A 21,015-nucleotide genomic window follows, 5' to 3' on the forward strand; every position below is an offset into this window, starting at 1 on the left:
ATGGCAAGTGGAAATATTGATTTAATAAGGCAAAACCATCCTTAGTTGATAAATATCACATTGACGAAAACAGATGTGGTAAACACTCCAGTCATTTTGCGTTTACTCTCTGGAGAAAGTCAAATGTTTCTATTTACTACGTGTTTTTAAAGCAGCGAGCAATGTAGCCAATCACAGACATGTTTGTTGATACACATTCTTTAAGGAATATATTGTTTGTCCATGGTTTAATTGACTAAATCTGTTTTGCAGCACTTTGCCAAAAAATAAAAGGATTAAAACATTTGCTAAACTTTTATTTGATTACCACTGTTTTGGATAATATATTTCTATTAAATCATTGAAAAAATTGTTTTTTCAAATCATGATAAAAAATAAGATGTCAATCATAATCATAATCAATTATTGAAGTTAGTTGATATTATGTTTTATTGAACAAATGTTTAATTTATTTAACTGTCATTTTAACTGGTGAAAATAATAACCGTAATTTAATAATGCAGTTTATATATTTAACAATTGTTTAATACCATAAACCGTGATATTTTCTGAGACGGTTCTGTGAAACTCTCATACGTTACAACCCCACATGGGGGAGTCCCCAACCCCACCCCCGCTGTTAAACAAGTTACTCAGCAACTTTTACTCATGTTTTAAATTAACTACTTTTTACTTCAGTAGATTTTTAGACTGGTATTTTTACTTTTACTTAAGTAAAAATGTATCAAAGTAATAGTAGACTACTTTAGGTTGAATAACATTCTTCCAGTTTCACCTCTGATATTATAACAGTTACTCTAAAATAGTTATGAATTATTAACAACAAATGACATCTTCAACGGTGTAGTTAGATTAATGTAATAATTACTATCTCTAGAAAGTATTGGTCTACATATTACTAAATCCTATATCAACCTCAACCACTTGATTAATACAAGGAGGAGAGACAAGAAACTGCACTTTTAATGCTTTCAAATTAACAATACAATTGCATGAATTATTCTTGAATTGATCAAAGTGTGTAGAGGGAGAAGGTTATATAAAAATATACCTTTTAAAAATGTATGCTAAATCCATTATTGTTTTATACTGAATTAGTCTATAGTTTATGCAGTAGCCTATTTAATGTAATTGCATCATATTTTATTTTAAATTAAAGAAGAATTAAGAGTAATCCCTTTAATTAAATTACAATATTTAGATTACTTGGTAATTAATTATACCCAACACCTCTTTTTGTCTGGCGCTGTTGCCATGGTGACTCGTAATATCTGCGCTCCATTGATAATGGCTTTTTATAGCTGTGGTGCACGCGCTTAACTCAGAGTCAGTCAACTCAGAGTTGATTGAACTAACTCATTTCAGCTGTTCTGTAACCGAAAACTCGGAGTTTCCCATCTCAGGGTAAGTCAACTCTGAGTTCAAGCTTTAACTCAGAGTTGGTTGAACCTCCTTATTGAAACGGGCCCCAGAGTTTTTGTTCAGTGCTGTGTTTTGCACGCTTTTAAATCCTCTCATTCACAAAGTGTTGGCACTATGTAAATAATAGATACATTATGTAGTGTAGACAGCTTCACTGATTATAATGGAACTTTGTGAGATCTTGAACTTACATAAGTGACAGCTTTTTAGTTATTATTGTAATGGTCACCAGGTGGAGTGCCCTTGAGAGTCACCAGAGGGCACTCCACACCAGATGTTCATGTTTCCCTCACAACTACGTTTCCCAGAACTCACTGCCCGGACTCATCATCACTGATCACATCCACCTGTACCTCATTCACTGATTGCATTCACCTGTCTCATCATCCTGTTAGTCTGGCTATATATACCTTGTTCATTCAGTCACTCACCGCGAAGTCTTGTTTAAGTGTTTCACTGCAATTCTGAGCATTCTTATGGTTTTCTGGTCTCTTGGTTTTGGATATCTTGCCCTGTTCCCTGGATTACTCTCTTGCCTCTGGTCCCTGCCTGTTTTGTTTGTTTCTTTGTTTATCTGTTTTGGACTGCCTATCTATTTATGACCCTTGCCTGTACATTGGATTACGCCTCTGGATTGCCCTCAAATAAAGCTGCGTTTGGATCTCATCTACAAGCCTCAGAGCAGTTCGTAACAATTATAAAGGGAGTGCTCTTTGCAAGCTTTCTACAGTCCATTAAGAATTTGAATAAAAGTCAGCATGACATGAGCGTGAGTTTATAATTATATAGTTTTTTCATTTTTGGATGAACTATCCCTTTAAGCAGAAAATACTCAGCAATGGTGTTGACTGATGAATTTGTACATGGTTTGTCTTAAGCATATTAAAGCATATTAAAAACACCCCATAGACATATAAACAACATTAAAAACTTGATTTTGACCACAGTGAGTCTTTAAGTGTACTTCTGGCGCTCTAGCAGTTAATAAACAAAACTGTATGCATCTTGTGGCTGGAGCTACTTGTTTATGAATGTAAGCATCCCACTTGGTCTACAATTGTCAGAATATAAACACTTATTAAAGGCGTTCCATAGTGATTCGGGATAAAACAAAAACACGGTTTGGAAGATGGATTGATGATCGCTCATTAAATCAATTTTGTAAATTTTGAACAAAAAAAAAAGGTTACACCATGTACATTTTACATATATGTGTACATTTGTAATGTAATTTAGCACATTTAAAATATATTAACTTTTAATGCAATATTGAATAACATTATAATCAAGTACTTTACATGCTCTTTAGTATGTTAATCAGCACATCAAAGTGTAGGCTACTTGGTAACACTTTACAATAAGGTTTGTTAGTTAACATTAGTTAACTACATTAGTTAATATGAACTAATAATGAATAGCACATATACAGCATTTGTTAATCTTTGTTAATGTTATTTTCAACATTTACTAATACTTGATTAAAATCTTGTTAACATTAGTTAATGCACCGTGAACTAACATGAACAAACAATGAACAGCTGTATTTTCATGAAGTAACATTAACAAAGATGAACAAATGCAGTAACAAATGTATTGCTCATGGTTAGTGCATGTTAGTAAATACATTAACTAATGTTAACTAATGAACCTTATTGTAAAGTGTTACCGTGTACTTGAGTGTACAAAGTGTACAAAGTGCGTATAAGTGTACTTAAACATGACAAAAGATTATTGAAACAATGATTTAAATGTAAAGTAAATTATTACAGAGAAATAGCATTTCAAGAAACAGTCATGAAAATGTATAATCTGCAAGTAGTCGTTTAAAAATTATGCTTTAAAGGTTGGAAGAACACAACAAGTGCACAATCAGGTGAGAATAGCACTAAACAAACTTCACTGGTGGCGGGTTAAGTTATAAGCTAATGCTATTGTCAGATGTTTATGTTACTATAGGTTTTGTGCTAGTAGTGACTGCCACAAAATACCTTTTTTCTTTTTTTTTAGCTGTAAGCTGCATTTTCTGAATTAGCTCTCGCTCATGGACAATTCCACAATCACCTTACAATACAATGCCTCTAATTCTATGCAAATGCTTAATCAAACAATGCTAAATAGTCCAGTTGGGAATTAATGAGATGGAAATCCCTGTAGCATCTCATTCCAAGGATTGAGTGCTGCAATAGAATGAGGTTGACTTTATTAATAGAGACAGAGTGACTTATCAGTGGAGGATTTCTTAAAATCTCAACTAATCATTTATTGTATGATAAAGATAAGATGATTCTGCATGAAGTTGAAACTAATTGTTCTCTCTAAACCTCTAACCTTGGGTTAACATAATCCTGGATTATCTTGTTCTATTGATAGTGTGTTAAAGTTTAATGTTGTTTATATGTCTATGTGGTGTTTTTAATGTGCTTTAAGACTAACCATTATGCTAAAGCATAAATCAGCAAAATCTCTGGTGTTTGTGACATCACAAACTACCTTGTAACCAAACCCGTCAACGTGTGATCATCAACGGGTGGATCTCTGAGCTGGTGCGAGTGAGTGGAGGCGGGGCTAATTTGCATATTCATAGAACCGTGTATACCTACTAAATGAGGCAAGGGAGTAGAGTTACACTCAAGCTATTTTAAGGCATGAAGAATTTTTTTTTGCGGAAATTTTTTTTTTAATATGTAATATTGGTGATTGATCAAAGATGAGTTTTAGGGATAAAATTACAGAGGGACTTTAAATAAAAGTTAACGACATAATGAGTTTTGACCCTATACTTTTTTTTTTTTATTTTAATACACGTTCTTGCCTTGCTGTGGTATACAAGTAGCGTATACAAGGAGGCGGCTTGCCCGCAGGTCTTGTAAGCTCTGACCGCCAAACCTGACGCAAGCTTACAGGCCTGCGAGGGGAGACAAGGATCCCCCAGATGCTACGGCCATCGGGCACAGGTGCACCTGTGTCGCGACATACCACTCCACCAGAGGGACAGCCTCATAACCCCTCACCGCTCCTCCCTTAAGGGTAGCGATTGGGAAAAGCTATTCAGGCAGTTTCTGGCAGAGAAAAGTGCTGTCCGCAATCTAGTAAGCTCTCCATGGACTTTGGGAAAGAAAGGCAATGGGGCGGCGAGCTAAAAACCAACGCGGCCCGTCCTGACATGGTCGCATTAAAAATAGGGCTAGGCGGGGCAAAAGCCCCGGGGCCCGAGCGAGGAGGGGGCCCGTGATTGGCTTTGGACCAGATTGACTACTACTAGCCATCTGATTGCCATAGCCTTTCCACGTCTCCCACAAATTAGCCCTGTTATCTATTGGCGCTTTGTCGTATATTTCATGCGTTTATAATGGAATCATTATCATGAATATTAAGGCCATTGCACACTGAGTCCAAAATTCGCATCCGAAATTTTCGCACGTTAAAAAAAAAATTCGACCTCACGTTATGTCAGTCACGCTTGCACACCACCTCCGAAACTTTCGTCCGTCATAAAATTAATCGGATCGGGTTCGATTTTCTGCGTTTTTCGAATCCATTCTAGAGCCAGCATTTTGAGAGGTCTTTTGACAATTCAGGGCCGGGGGGAGCTTGTCCTCAAATCATTGCACATATGCGCCGTGCTTTCAGTTTCGGTTTTCAATTCGATCAAGTGTTTATGTTCTCTTCTCTATATTGGATTATGAAATTAATAAACCTCCCCTTTCAATCAGATTGAACTTTAGGATCGAATAAGGTGTGATTGAGCAGCCTATTCGATAACTAATGTATTTGGGCACAATACACAATAACAGCCTAGCTGTTCTGTCTGCCCAGTGTCTCCACCGGGCCGCGCGCGCGCGCGCGGGTGTGTGTGTGTTTGTGTGTGCCCATACCTGGTCCATACCAGACACACTGCTAGTCTCCGTTCAGAATCGATTGGTTCACGGAAATTGGTGGTCTTGTTTTTAATATGTGGCTCCAGAATCGCTAGCAAAGCATCAAACTGTCCCACTGACATTCTGAGGTAAATTTTGAATCGCTCAGGATAAATGCGCAACTCCTTGATAAGGAACTCACCTTCCTCTCGGCGCAATTTCAGGATTGGATGGACGTAATATTTTCTCTTTCTTCTCTTTTCAATAAGAGAGAGGGCAAAAATCATCCGCACTGCTTGACGAATCCATTTGGTATTTTTGCGTTTTTTCCCGCAAAGGTTTAATAAATACGCAACGGACTCGGTGTGCAAGGTTTCTATGCGTGACGAATTTTTAGGCTGACGAACACGAAAATACGCATACGAATATTTCGTACTCAGTGTGCAATGGCCTTTACAGTGACCGTTCGCAAAGACCCACCTTTTTTAGTTTCTATGTGACAAGCCAGGTGGCTCTCACAAGTCACGCACATCATGTTCTCACTCACGCAGTGAAAAATACATCACGGGGCAAAGACTAATTTTACACTAAGTGACTATTCGCCAACATACAAGAGAGAGCTCATAGCAGCTTACTGTTGATATGAAACAAACTTTCAAATATTGTCATTTAAGTAATTTAAACAATACCGTTTTCCAAATTCAAGTCCACCAATGTTAATCTACTGACAGCTTTGTTGTCGGACAAAATTGTGTATTCAGCATTAGGATTGGTCAGGTTGCCTGTCAATCAAACCCCCGTGGGTAGCAGGACATGGTGAATTGAAATGGCACGTTTTAATTTTATATAGCAATCAAATACATTTATATTTAACTTGTGAACGATCTATCAGATGATGGCTGCCTGCGCCTTATTAGAATATATGCATCAACCAATCAATCGCCTCGACTCTTCACTTCATTCTAGACTATTCTTAAGACACAGCGCCATCATCGACCCCACCAATTTTCGATAAGTTTGATTATTAATTTGATGGATGTATGATATTGTTTTTTTGTGTTTGATCAAACTCTATATTCGCCTAAAGGGATGGCGATAATATATCCGGTAGAAATATGTCAATTTTGCTGCACCATCATGATGTTTATAATTTAAATGCGTTTTTTTAAGCATTGTGGTTTAGATACTATTTTAAACTGCTCAGGCACAGTAAGTAGCGGGAGAGAATTCATTTTGTAAATGCTCGTTTTGGGACCATGGTGAACTTGCGCTGTGCAGCGCACTTGAGTTCCGACCCTGAGGTCTTAAAGTGACAGAAGCTGCTAGTAAAGCTGCTGTCGCCTTTTGTGTCAATAATGTTAATCAAATATCAGAAAGAAAGTAATTAACTGCCCTTGACTGAATCACTTTTGTAAAATAAATAAGAATGAATGTTGAATTTATAGTGTTAACTATGTATTGTATATTTGATTACTTTATACAATATAATATTATTCATTATACAATATATGCTTTAAGTTTCTCAAGTAGGTCTATTTCTTATGTGCCTTTGTTCTATTATTATTTTTGACTCTTGTCATCAGTAAGCTTAAGATTCTTTTCTTAAGCTACTATTATTTTTGTGATATTAAAATTGGTCACAAGAATTATGAAATTTTAGTGGCATTCAATTTTAGTGGCATTTTAGTGGCATGTAATATTATTCAGTGTTTTAAGTTTCTCAAGTAGGTTGATTTCTTATCTGCCTTTGTTTTATTGTTATTTTTGACTCTTGTCATCAGTCAGCTTGAGATTCTTTTCTAAAGCTACATACTATTATTTTTGCGATATTGAACATGGTCTCTAGAATTGTGAAATTTTAGTGGCATTCAATTTTTATAAATGATAAAAATCGTATTAAAAGTAATATAACTTGACTGTGAAGTATATCATAGATAAACTAAATGTTATATAATTTTACGAGTAATTTTATCTATGTAGTTGGTGACCTAAAGTGGTGGGGAGCCCTGCAACTCATAGCCCTGGGGCTCATTGAGCTCTTAATGCTGCCCTGCGCCCCGAGATACCAAACTCTCCAACCGAGATAGAACAGGACACGTCGAAAGCATAGAAAATATATTTTGGTCCAAAAATAACAAAACCTATGACTTTATAAAACCTGCATTGTCTTCCGGTTCTGTCCGCAGTGACGCTGGTGACGTGTTCTCTGGTAACCAGTAGAGAATACAATGTTTAATAAAGTCTTAGTTTTTGTTATTTTTGGACCAAAATGTATTTTCGATGCTTCAAAACATTCTAACTAACCCACTGATGTCACATGGACTACTTTGATGATGTCTGTATTTCCTTCCTGGACAAGGACAGTATACCGTACACATTTTCAATGGAGGGACAGAAAACCCTCGGACTAAATCTAAAATATCTTAAACTGTGTTCCGAAGATGAACGAAGGTCTTACGGGCTTGGAACGACATGAGGGTTAGTCATTAATGACATAATTTTCATTTTTGGGTGAACTAACCCTGTAAACCCCTGCTAAGGATCCAGATAGAATCTAAACAGGGTTTTGAACACAGTAACTATAACTAATGTTGGTATGGATTCTTACAAATGTGGTTATATAACCTACTGAAATCAATGTTTTTGAGACCTGGGGATTATGTGGAGGAGATTGGAGCCATAAGCCGGTTGCTACACTATTCACATGTACAGTCAGTGGGAGGGTACGGTCAGCATAGAGAGAGAGGCAGGGGATCTATAGCTGTGTGGATCTGGCATTGGTCTCCTAGTGAGTACCCAGATGCTAGTTCTCGGACACTGAGGTGGCCTTTCTGCTTTAATTGCATTAGCCAAGCTGTCCACCCAAATTTCATTTATTTGCACACTGGACAGTTTCCAGCTGAGATGCTTGTTTGTAACTGCTGGCTGGTTATTGCTTCCAACATATTGTGCTGGTCCTGTGCCAGCAAAATACCGTAGTAAGAGATCTGATTATGAAGATATTAAGAGATTGAAAGCACACAAAGCTAGACAGCAACTATATCTTTATGTCTATATTTTATGCATTGCTGAAGTTGATATGGTGTTGTGGATGTGTGCCAAGGCATTACTGCACATTTTATAGGATGATCTACATTAGGTGTGTTTCTGAGTGGTTGTTAAGCTATTGTATTCTGGCATAGGTTAAAAGAACCTACTCCCTTTAACAAGATTAAAGTTTTTTACTAATTTTTATGTACCATGTGAGCCACCGACCATTAATAAAACCTGACCCTATAATCATAATTTTTGTGAAAAAAAAGGACTAAAAGTTGTTGGTGTTTTACCTCCACTAGTGTTCATTTTTACTTTGCCATAATGTAGGTAGAGGCACATTGCTCCAATGTTTTTCATTTCAATTTATAGTATTTGTTAATCTATTGCTAAGGGGTGTTATGAATGGTTGTTAAAGTGTTCTAAGTGGTTGCTAGGGTGTTATATGCAGTTTCTTACTAGACCAAGTCAAAAGAGCCCCAATTATCTATGAAGATAGCCAGAGCACAAGTACAGTACAAGTTACATACCTATGTTAAACACATAGGGCAAGATTTAATACACAGGGCAAATTAGCGTGAGATCACAATTCCAAAAAAAAAAACGCTGGTGGGAGTAGAAAGTTTTGCGTGTGATCTACTGATGACGTGCAAAATAAAGAACACAGATGCAGTCAGATCATTTCCATAATGACCAACGCATTTAGCAAAACCAGCGGAAATTAGCATCTGGTTCAAGACACGCTTTTTGGGGCGTTAAATAATGGCGCAATGTAAATTGACTGGTGCAAAACCTTAATAAATCACTTTGTGTGATGTATTAAAATTCTCTCCTCCCATAAATTTTGCATCTGAAATGGAAACTAAGTATAAGCAATAGTAATACACGCCTTAGCAAACACTTCTATACGTGTGCCATAGTTACCAGTTGCTAAATGGCTCACTTAAAGAGCTTTAAATATGTATTCCTTTGTGTTTTTGTACAAAGTTGTCTTTTTAATGGTACTTCCCCAGTTGACAAGCTGTTGTACAAGGTACAATTTTTGCAAATCAAAATGCATGGCACTGCAAGGAGTAAGATAATATAAAGTAGGTTGTCTGAATAAGGGACGAGGTTAGAATTTAAAATATATAAATTTGAATTGCTATAATTTCGAAACCTGTGGTATTAATATTAAACTTAATATTGTCATGTTTTTTTTACTGTTGGGGATGGAAAATTATTGTTTACATGTTCATCCACCTAGAAAAGTAGTCCCAGGTGCACATTTTTGTATGAAAGAAACACTTTCAATGCTTTAATAAAAATATGATCTCTGATATTTGAGAGTTATTTTGCTGTGCATGTAAACACACACATTGTGTCTGATACCAGACAGCATGTCACAGATGCTGCTTAACATGCTGTAAACCTAAAAGATTTGTTTAATTTTCAGTTTATATATGTCTCTCAACATATACAATAAAGTTCAAAAGTTTTGAGATTGTTTTAATACTTTTTAATACAGAAATTAATACTTTTATTCAGCAAAGATGCATTAAATTAATGCATAAAGACTTTTACACTGAGATAAATTATTTCGACTTTAAAAATGCTGGTCTAAAGGCTACTAATTAAAGAATCCTAAACAAATGTAACATAGTTGCCAAAATTTGTTTCCAAAAATGTTTCTTGAGCTCCAAATCATCATATTTGACTAATTTCTGAAGGATCATGTGACACTGAAAACTAATAATGACTGCAAAAAAAATCAGCGTTGCCATCACAGACATAAATACATTTTAATAATAATATTTCACATCATCAATTTTTTTACTGTTTAAATGCAGCTTTGGTGAGTATAAAATACTTCAAAAACTTTTTTAAAATGCTACTGATCCCAAACATTTGAACGGCATTTTATAGTGGTAAATGTTAATGTATGGGATATAGTGAATGTATGAGTCTGCTATTCTTCTCTCTTGCAGGGGAGCCACATCAGTGGTGTTCAGATGCCATCAGAAAGGCACCCAGAAGCACTATGCTGTGAAAATGCTGAAAAAAACAGTAAGACAGATTTCACTCCACGTTACCGCATGCTTTGTTCTCTTGCCTTTGTTCTCCCTCATATAGCCAAGGAGTTTCTGGTCAGGACTTCCTTCCAGCTGCTAAGATCTTAAAGACCTCACTGCTGTTGTCTTCCATTTCTCTACATCACTCTGATGCATGATGGGTAAAAATTGCTGTCAGCCAGTGTTGTTGTCAGAGCCATACTCCACATACCTTGCCATTTGTAACATATCATCATTTGCGCTTTCTTGCGTCTGTGTAAAGAATACTAATGCTATCTTAAGCCTCTCTAATGCATACACAATTATATTATGATGCTATATATAAGGTGTTATGGCAATGCATTGTTAAGTTGCTGCTTAAATGTAGTGTCAAGTTACAGTAAGAACTAGGTGTACTAAACATGGCTGAAATGGAAAAGATAGAACAAAATGATGACAGAATATTTATATATGGAAATTTATATATTTTCCCTTTAAATATGGAAAAATGTTTGATTTACTCTTTGATTTTTTTGAGTTTTTGAGCTGATGTTGCTATTCCACTTCACTTGATTGTAATGGCTTCATAAGTGTGCACCTTTTTCACTTTGTACTCAGACAATATCTTGGTTGTTCTTGCAGGTTGACAAGAAGATTGTACGAACGGAGATAGGTGTATTATTGCGCCTCTCTCATCCAAATATAGTAAGTCAAAAGGGGAAAAACCCAGGGCCTTGTCTACTTGTGTCCTATGGTAGTTACACAGCCTAAAATATGGATAAATATACATGAACACTCTCTTAGATGTCTCTGCAGTACTGTTGATTTAGTAAGGTCTGATTATGCAAATGTTAGTCAGACATTATAGCTACCGTAGACTATCAATAATTAATCATTTGATGTTTTTGAATTCCTCCAATGAAATGTTCTCTCTTTTTTTCATTCCATTTTCTGTCAGATCAAACTGAAGGAGATCTTTGAGACCCCTGCGGAGATTAGTCTCGTGTTAGAACTTGTTACCGGCGGAGAATTATTTGACAGGTCAGTTCACCATGGGGCTAAAGTGCTACAAGCTAATAATGGCTGATTAAATTGTGAACTCCATGCTGTGCATTGACACTTTTTCCCAGAACTTGAATCAACGGTGTTTGCTAAAGGAAGCGTCACTATTTCTAATGCTCATACTTAGAGTTAGAGATTTTCCTTAAAGGGTTAGTTCACCCCAAAATGAAAATTAAGTCATTAATTACTCACCCCCATGCTGTACCAACCCCGTAAGACCTTCGTTCATCTTCGGAGCACAAATGAAGATATTTTTGATTTAATCTGAGAGCTGTATAACTCTTCCATTGGCTTCCTAAGGGACTGGCTCTTGACGGCCCATAAAGTCATTAAAGAAAATGTTTAAATGTTCCATGTGCCTACAGCGGCTCAATTATAAGTTTATCAAGCGACGAGACTTTTTGTGCGAAAAAACATAAATAACGGCTTTATTCGACTATTCCATTACTTCCTTTTTGGCGCATGCGCGAGAACTGAGACGAGGACGTTCTCATTCGACCACTTCTTGTTACCGGCTGCTCACCGCTTAGGAGTTTTACCGCCCCCTACCATATAAGATGATAATAAGGCACACTGTCGTTTTTTGAGAAGATTAAAGGCTTTTAAATGCACCTTGTAGTGCGGAAAATACGCTAATTGAAAAGTGTATGTACAGCGCGCATCTTCCTCTGCTTGTAAACAGAAAGTTTTACCGCCCCCTACCGTATGAGCACATCATCTTATACGGTAGGGGGCGGTAAAACTCCTAAGCGGTGAGCAGCCGGTAACAAGTCGAAGGAGAACGTCCTCGTCTCAGTTCTCGCGCATGCGCCCATAAGGAAGTAATGGAATAGTCAAATAAAGCCGTTATTTATGTTTTTTTCGCACAAAAAGTAGTCTCGTCGCTTGATAAACTTATAATTGAGCCGCTGTAGCCACATGGAACATTTAAACATTTTCTTTAATGACTTTATGGGCCGTCAAGAGCCAGTCCCTTAGGAAGCCAATGGAAGAGTGATACAGCTCTCAGATTAAATCAAAAATATCTTTATTTGTGTTCCGAAGATGAACGAAGGTCGGATATGAACTTACGGTGTTGGAACAGCATGGGGGTGAGTAATTAATGACTTAATTTTCATTTTTGGGTGAACTAACCCTTTAAGCAACTTGTTTTTGCTGCAGATATGATACATTGTTGAGGAGAGGTTTTATTACTTTTCAAAGCAAGCAAACATTGTAATTTTTAGTGAGTGATAAAATGGGTGGAAAGAACACTTACTCGACTCGGTTTTAATGGAGAGCTTTATGGAAACATTTCACATCTCAAGTCACATCTCCTCTGAAAATGAATATATATATATATATATATATATATATATATATATATATATATATATATATATATAATATATATATATATATAATATATATATATATATGAAGAGTTCAGATGCAAAAGCCTCTAAATGCCATTTGAAATTTTCTTCTTTAATGATGATTTTTTATCAAACTTGTATATTTAAGTTCAGTAATTTCACTTAAATAACAATTAATAGGTAATTATCATTGCCATTTAAGTGAAATCACTGAACTTAAATATACAAGCTTGACATAAATTATCATTAAAGAAGAAAATTTCAAATGGCATTTAGAGGCTTTTGCATCTGAACTCTTCATATATATATTTATATAAAGATATAGGAGAGAGCAAAGGAAATTAAGCTTATTTTAACATATAAAAAAGATCATTGTTTAAGTGTCATATAAAAATAATAGGCTTTAATTTGTCTGTGTAAAAGATATTAAAAGTATATGAATATAATAAGAGTATTAAAAGTAAAACAGTACTAGTGGGGCCTGCATAGGAGCATGGGACAAAACACACTGAAAAAGTGGTAACCTTGGTAACTTAAATTAACAAGGTTTTATTGAAATCAAAAATGTTGTTTAAAGGAGTAGTTCACTTTTGAAAAAAAAAAAAACTTTCGGTGATTATTTACTCACCCCCATGTCATCCAAGATGTCCATGTCATTCTTTCTTCAGTCGAAAAGAAATTAAGGTTTATGATTAAAAACTTACAGGATTTTTCTCCATATAATGCACTTCAGTGGGAACCAAACAGTTCAAGGTCCAAATGACAGTTTCAGTACAAACTGTTCAAAGGGCTTTAAACGCATCCAGACGATGGATAAGGGTCTTATCAAGCGAAACGATCGCTCATTTAAAAAAAAAAGTTTAAGTTTTATCAATAAATATAAGTTTAAGTTTAACTTTTATAATAAAGTTTAAGTTTTATAAGCTCAAATGCTCGCCTTGCTCTGTTCTGTGACACACGTTTGTAACTTTCCTGTTTGAACTCGTTCATCAAAATGAATGAATCTTTCCGAGTCATTTGGTTCATTTTAACGAACGAAAAAGATTTGTTCTTTTTATGATCGAGTTCGAACAGGAGAGTCACAAACGTGCATCGCAGTACAGAGCAAGGCGAGCATTTGAGCTTATAAAACTTAAACTTTTTTTTGTTCTTTTAAATGAGTGATCACTTCACTTGATAAGACCCTTATTCATCGTCTGGAATCGTTTAAAGCCCTTTGAACAGTTTGTACTGAAAGTGTCTTTTGGACCTTGAACCGTTTGGTTCCCACTGAAGTGCATTATATGGAGAAAAATGCTGGAATGTTTTAATCAAAAATCTTAATTTCTTTTCGACTGAAGAAAGAAAGACATGGACATTTTGGATGTCATGGGGGTGAGTAAATTATCAGCAAAAGTTTTTTGAAAAGTGAACTACTCCTTTTAACATTACTGAATCGACCTAAATTATTGTATACCAACAAAACTGGGGGGTTAAATCAGGTAGAAATACAACACATTACCAAACTTTAGCAGGGACATATAGTAATGCCCTGGCAAGAAAATGTTCTTCAGAAAATGTTAAAATCTAGTTGGTCTAGTAAAAGGCTTCTAGTAAAAACTGGAAGACCTGAATTTAGCTTCATCATCTGTTACAAAATAACAGGTGCATGTCTGCAGTCATGAACTAATCAATTAGCAGAATTAGACTTTAATAGAGGAACATTTGTGACTGTGAAACCCACTGATTTTACTGTTATTCACTCCATTTTATCCTCATTCAGGATTATCTTATTTCCCGTTTCCATACAGCTGCCAACGTGAGTCATTTAAAAGAAAAGCCTCTTCATAAGGACAATCAATAAAAACGTCTCCACTCATTTTGTGTGCTGAGGTGTGGTTGACTCACACTAAGGCTGGAAAATTATGAAGTGAAAATTGGAGGGAAAAAAAAGAGTCAGCCAGCTTTTTTTACGCACAATATGGAGTTACACTGGAGACCAAATGGTGCCTTCCATTTTTCAGGGTGGTGGAGAAGGGCTACTACAGCGAACGAGACGCTGCTGACGCAGTTAAACAAGTGCTTGAGGCAGTCGCGGTGAGTTTATTACATTTCCTGTTTGAAAACAATTCTAGTTTTTCTAGTTATAGTTTTTTGCTTTTCCTGAACTACTGAATACAGATGATATATAGGACATAGTGTGGCAACCCAACAATGTACCAAAATTGTTTGACATTAATATTGCTCCGAACCATGAACTGTAGTCAGATTTTACATTGGACATAGTGTTGCAACCCAACAATGTACTAAAATTGTTTGACATTAATATTGCTCTGAACCATATACTGTAAACCCAACAGTGTTTAAAATTATTAAAAAGACATGGCTGAATAAGAAAATTAACAATTTTGTAAATGCATAGACAACAGCAGAGGTGTGGTTTATCAACCTAACACATGAAACAAACAATTGGCCAAATATTGTATTATAAGCTACTGAACATGAAATGCACAGCTACTAAATTCATAAATATATCAAGGAGATTTCAGTAAGAGAGACTTCAGAAAACCGTGCAACTGCCCATATTAATATAATATTTTTTGTGCAGTTTTTCACTGTTTTCGAACATCATAGCATGGCATGCAACCTGTCCATGTTGGCATCTACCGAATTTGGCTAGCTTGTACTAAACGACAGATGATACTGTAGGATACTGTAGAGTTTGATTGGATGCACGACGTTTGACCTCACCAAGAAAAAATATGCTAAACCTTTACAGTCAATTTCTTTAACCATCTTGCATAGCTGATACCAGATAGAGCCATGACTCATTACTATCCACAAAATACTGTTTACGTGACTCAGCCCACAGGCATTTGGTATCAAGGGTTATTATTGTTAACTAAAACTATTAAAAAAAATGTTAATTGAAATAAAGCTGAAAATAATAAAATAATAGATGAAAAACTTGCTTTTGACATTTAGAATTATTTCCTTGGCAACAATAACTGAATTACTAACTGGAAATAAATAAATAAAACGAAAACTTAAAATGAAATACCTAAATAATTATATATTTTTTATTTTTTACAAAAGCACTGAACACAATTACTTTTAATAAAATTTAAATTAAAAATACAATTTCGATCAAAACATAAATAAAAAGTATGTTTACATATTTTAAATATAAAGAAAACCTTTATTTGTTGTCTACAATACATTAGCGTTTCCCTGAGAAGGGGACGAACGAGTCACTGCGTCATGGAGGTGATGCTATGGGAAAGCTCCGCGTGAGCTTGTGTCTAAAGCACTTTTGTTACACGGCAATCTAGATTGGCTATCGCAGTCAGGTGACGGGACAGGCGCTCCGTCAGGCTATAAGAGGGCACCTAGAGAAAATTTCATCAACTTCATATTGTCTGAAGGAAGATGTACAGACATGCCGGAAGTATGACAACACGATGCAGTGTCTCATTTCTGGGTTACATACTTAACCGAGATGTTCCCTTTTGAAGTGGACACAATGGGAACATTAATACCCACCATACTGAACAAATGCCTGCTCACTGTGCTGTGAAATTCTCCAATGAGCTAGGATATAGCTTAAAATTGCCATAAAGCACAACAAGTGACCAAGGGCTAAATTGCCTGAGTTACGACATCCGCAGCTCAATACTGCACGCACTTCCTGTAAACAGGGGCAGAACTGACTAGGTAGATCGCAGCAACACCGCATCTGACAGCAGCTTCCAATAAGGAGGGGCAGACTAGGGTACTGCTACCCAGAACTAGGCCATCAGCTCCAAAGGACAACCTACTCCAAGAGAGCAAAGGATTATTGTTAACTTTTGAACAGGCTGATCTCATGAAGTAGCGTGTGTATGACACGCCAATTCGTATTTCCATTTTTGGCGTGCTATCAAGACGCATAATCGCCTTTCAGCGTGTTTATGAACGCCGTTGACTTAACGTTATATAAATATAGGACTTACCTCAACCCCGTCCCTAAACCTAACCGTCACTGGGGTTAATGGCATTTATGACTGTTCCCTTACCATCCTAGGTAAAAAAAAGATATGACTTACCTCAACCCCATCCCTAAACTTAACCGTCACTGGGGTTCATGGCATTTATGACTGGAGATTTGACGCGCGTGTACGGACACGCGGAATGACGCGGACGTTTATGGCGTAGACATATACGCATACACGTGGATACACGCGGATAGCTCAAAATGCGTAGAGATAACACGCCACCTGACTCGAAAGTGGCGTATATGTTTATGCAAAAGTCATGATGTCATGTTGCTTTTGAAGCAGCATCTCAACAGCCTGGAAAATGTGTGCAGGGCATCAAGGAAACATGTTGAGCCCTGCGAGGTTTAACTACAGATGTCGCTCTGTGGCTATCATATCAGCAAGAGTGCGGCCAATGGCACGAGCCGCCTGCTTGGTGGCACGGAGAACAAGGTCTGTGATGTGGCGGAGCTCCAGGTCTTCAGTAAGTCGGCCTGGTACACATGCAACACTGCCATGGTGTGCAGTGCAGCAGCTGCCTGCTTTGCCTACCAGCTGCGATGTAAACCAGCATGGCTTAGAGGGCAGGACTGGAGCCTTCAGTGAGGATACCATTTCAGGAGAACGATATCTCACAAGAGTCTCTTTAACCCAGGGCAATATAGGCGGCGAGCTACATAGGCCTACCGTGCACCCCCCCCACCTCCCAACAAAACCATACTTTTTTGAAAGGTCTGGATGTGTAGAATATGAATCTGAATGTTAACATTGAAAATTTTGGGTTGCACTACCTGTTTTAGGCCTGTGAATAGGGAAACCCTAAAAACGTTTTTAAGCGATTTTAGTATTTCGAGATTGGCCTAGTCAATCAGAACAGCATTTAGGGACCCAATACACACTCAAACTTAACATATGATGACTTAGGTCAAATATCTACCATGCTGCTTATTGGTAGGTGTCTAAAATTAACATAGTTAAGGCTTTATGTTGACATAATGAGCCCATTTCATGCATAGGCCATGACCATTCGCCTATCAGACACCCCAACCCCCTCCCCTGACAAAATCATGCTTTTCTGAAAGGTCTGGATGTGTAGAATATTAATCTGAATGTTAACATTGACATTTGACATTTTTGGGATACACTACCTGTTTTAGCCCTGAATAGGGAAACTCTAAAAAAACGATTTTAAGCTATTTTAACATGTCGAGATTGGCCTAGTCAATCAGAACAGCTTTTAGGTTACCCAATACTCTTACTATACTACATTGATAGTTACTTTAAATAGTTGTTTTTAATTATTTTTTATTTAATATAGTTAAGGCCTTGTATGGATATAATCGATCAAGGTCCATTTCCATAGTATCACTTAATATGCTAACATTCTAACCCTCATTACCCTTTCCATCAAAGGGGTGTGGCTCACAAATCATTTCATTGACAAATCAGAAACCTGTCTGGGTTGTTCATCCAATGACAAAATAAGATATTTGTTGAATTTTCATTAATAGTTTCCTCTGTGTCAGACAGCATAGCTGTCAACATTGAACATTGAAAATAAGGGAGATTTCCCGGAATCCGTAGCCAAAATAAGGGATTTTTCTTTTATTTTTTACATTATTAAGAGCATAAGAAACAAATGAAAAAAAATATATATATATTTTATTCCTATGTTATGCTATGACCTCTGTAGTGGACACCAGGACTCGATTGTTTAAAAAATGATATGAAAATATATATAGGCAAAAATAATGGAAATTTTTGACATATGAACATCGTTTTTTTTTTGGCCTGGAAACGCTTCCAACACGCTTGAGTGTCGCGTGGAAAATAGGCATCTGGTTCTATTTCTAGCATGCACGCGTTTGCGCGTGTCACGCAGGCAGTGTGCAAGCTCTAATCTGTTAACATGGGAGCCGAAATAAAAACCATAGACAGTAAAATAAAAACGGCCACGCCACGCAGCTGAGACGCACGCAGCCAATGTGTCTCCGGCCAGCACGCGCAGCGCTGCATCCGAATATGAACGACGTCAAGCCGAATAGGTCCGAGCTTATACGTCTCACACAATCAGAGCGTAAAAATACGGGATATTTTACGGGAAAATACTAAAACGGGAAGACAGCGGGAACAGAGATAAAATACGTGAGAAACCCGGAAAAAACGGGAGGGTTGACAGCTATGGTCAGACAGGTATATAAAGATTGTCCTGAAAGACTGTTCTTACTCACACAGACAGATCCTCCAAGTCTGCATCCTCTGCCTATACAGCTAGAAATTTGTTTCACTGAATTGCTCGATGTTTGATATTTTAGTTTACAATTTAATATAATTGACCCATCTTACTACACTACATTGATGCTTACTTTTACTTTTAGCATCAACTACATTGATGCTTACGTTTTTAATTATTTTAAATGACATTTGATAGATTAATAGATATATAGCCTACTTTATACCAAAGGGAAATTTTAGACGTCCAGTAGCTTATTCACACACACACACACACACACACACCCACACACACATATCTCATAAACATAGATAATCTAGTCGGTTACGTAGTTGGTTTCTTCAACATACACTCTAAAAAAATGGTGCTAAATAGCACTAAAAGTGGTTCATTGGCTTGTAATCATAGGGGAACCACTTTAAGTGCCATATAGCACTTTTCTTTGTCATATGGTGCTATGTAGAACCATAAGAGGTGCCATAGAGCATGTTAACCAACCCAGGGAACCACTGAAGAACCAAACTGGGCTTAGTGGTGCTATATAGCAGCATGACCACCGCAAAGAACCCCTGAAGAACCTTTTTTTTAGCTGAACTGCTCAGTTATGCCTGAGTCAAGACATGAGTCAGTGGGCCAGGACTGCAGGTCCTTCAAGGCGTAGGGGATGTCATGGGACAAAACCAAAGTCCAGATGCATTGTGCATGTCCCTGGTCTTGTATATGGACCACTCGTGCAATTATGGGCAAATGCAGATTCTGTTTTCTATTGATACAGAGGAGGCATAACCTACTTTAAATGTATTGAAATTATTAAGGTATCTTTGAGTAAACTTTGAGTATCATTTGAGTAGGCCCAGCTGTTTGCCAGGCCGAGTGTCCTGGTTTTTGGTAATCAAAATATGGTCACCCTATGTATAATATACACAAAATTTTGAAAAATGGAGTGCAAGCAAAAAAAAAAAAGTGCAAGCACAGAAAACAAGGCCAAACAAATCCAACTAGTAGAAGCTCACGGTGAGGCATTTGGTGCTGTATCTCGAGTAATTGACAAGGAAATCATCGGCAGCAACAAAATGATGAAATTGACTGATCTGACCAAAATCTACATAGCTCATCTGCAATGCACAAACTTCCCCAATCCCAAAATCCCAATCACATGAACATTGTAATTCCATCTAATTTGGATACAGCACCAAATGCCTCACTGTGAGCTTCTACTAGTTGGATTTGTTTGGCCTTGTTTTCTGTGTTTGCACTTCTCCATTTTTCTAAATTTTGTGTATATTGGACTCTACAGGATTTGTGGTATTTAGCTTCTGTAGCAAATAGATCCTTTCCTCTAATTCTGCAAAATAAATTTTCATCAAAGTTTTGTTCTGAACCTGGGTTTTGATCCTGGGTTCTCCCAAGGTTTTTTTCTCCATCCAATCTGATGGAGTTTTGGTTCCTTGCTACTGTCGCCTTACTTTTGGCTTGCTTAGTCGGGGATATTTAATATTCAACAATATATTTTATCTGTGTTGTACTACTTTTATGTTATCACTGTGAAGCTGCTTTGATGCAATCTATATTGTGAAAAGCGCTATATAAATAAATGTGACTTGACCAGTTGAGGCCCTCTGACTTTGCCTTGAACTTGCTGCTAATAGTTCAGGCTTCTGGTCGAGTCTTTTGAGATTCATGGTGAATCTTTGGTAGCATTCTCTGTGATATCCATCACCTTCTGTAATGGTGTCTGGTATAAGTTCACAGGTTACAGTCATTCTGTGAGCAAATTCCAGTGGTTCAGCTAATCTCACGTCTCTTATTTCTTTCATTCTGGCTAATCTTGCATCAGAATCTGCTTTTGCCCATAATTGCACGAGTGGTCCATATACAAGACCAGGGACATGCACAATGCATCTGGACTTTGGTTTTGTCCCATGACATCCCCTATGCCTTGAAGAACCTGCAGTCCTGGCCCACTGACTCATGTCTTGACTCAGGCATAACTGAGCAGTTGAGCTAAATAAAAGGTTCTTCAGGGGT

General features: G+C 36.9%; 1 protein-coding gene across 1 annotated transcript in view; it reads left to right on the forward strand.

Annotated features, from left to right (window-relative positions):
* The window catches only part of camk4 (calcium/calmodulin dependent protein kinase IV), a 97,441-nt gene that overhangs the window by 15,816 nt on the left and 60,610 nt on the right, over nt 1-21,015 (forward strand). The window contains exons 3-6 of the mRNA XM_039662379.2: nt 10,280-10,358; nt 10,985-11,047; nt 11,301-11,383; nt 14,763-14,835. Coding sequence (XP_039518313.1) covers nt 10,280-10,358; nt 10,985-11,047; nt 11,301-11,383; nt 14,763-14,835 — 298 coding nt within the window. The remainder of the gene's footprint in view (nt 1-10,279; nt 10,359-10,984; nt 11,048-11,300; nt 11,384-14,762; nt 14,836-21,015) is intronic.

This window comes from Pimephales promelas, chromosome 4 (assembly GCF_988280905.1).
Source record: "Pimephales promelas chromosome 4, fPimPro1.hap1.1, whole genome shotgun sequence".
NCBI classification, from domain to species: Eukaryota; Metazoa; Chordata; class Actinopteri; order Cypriniformes; family Leuciscidae; genus Pimephales; species Pimephales promelas.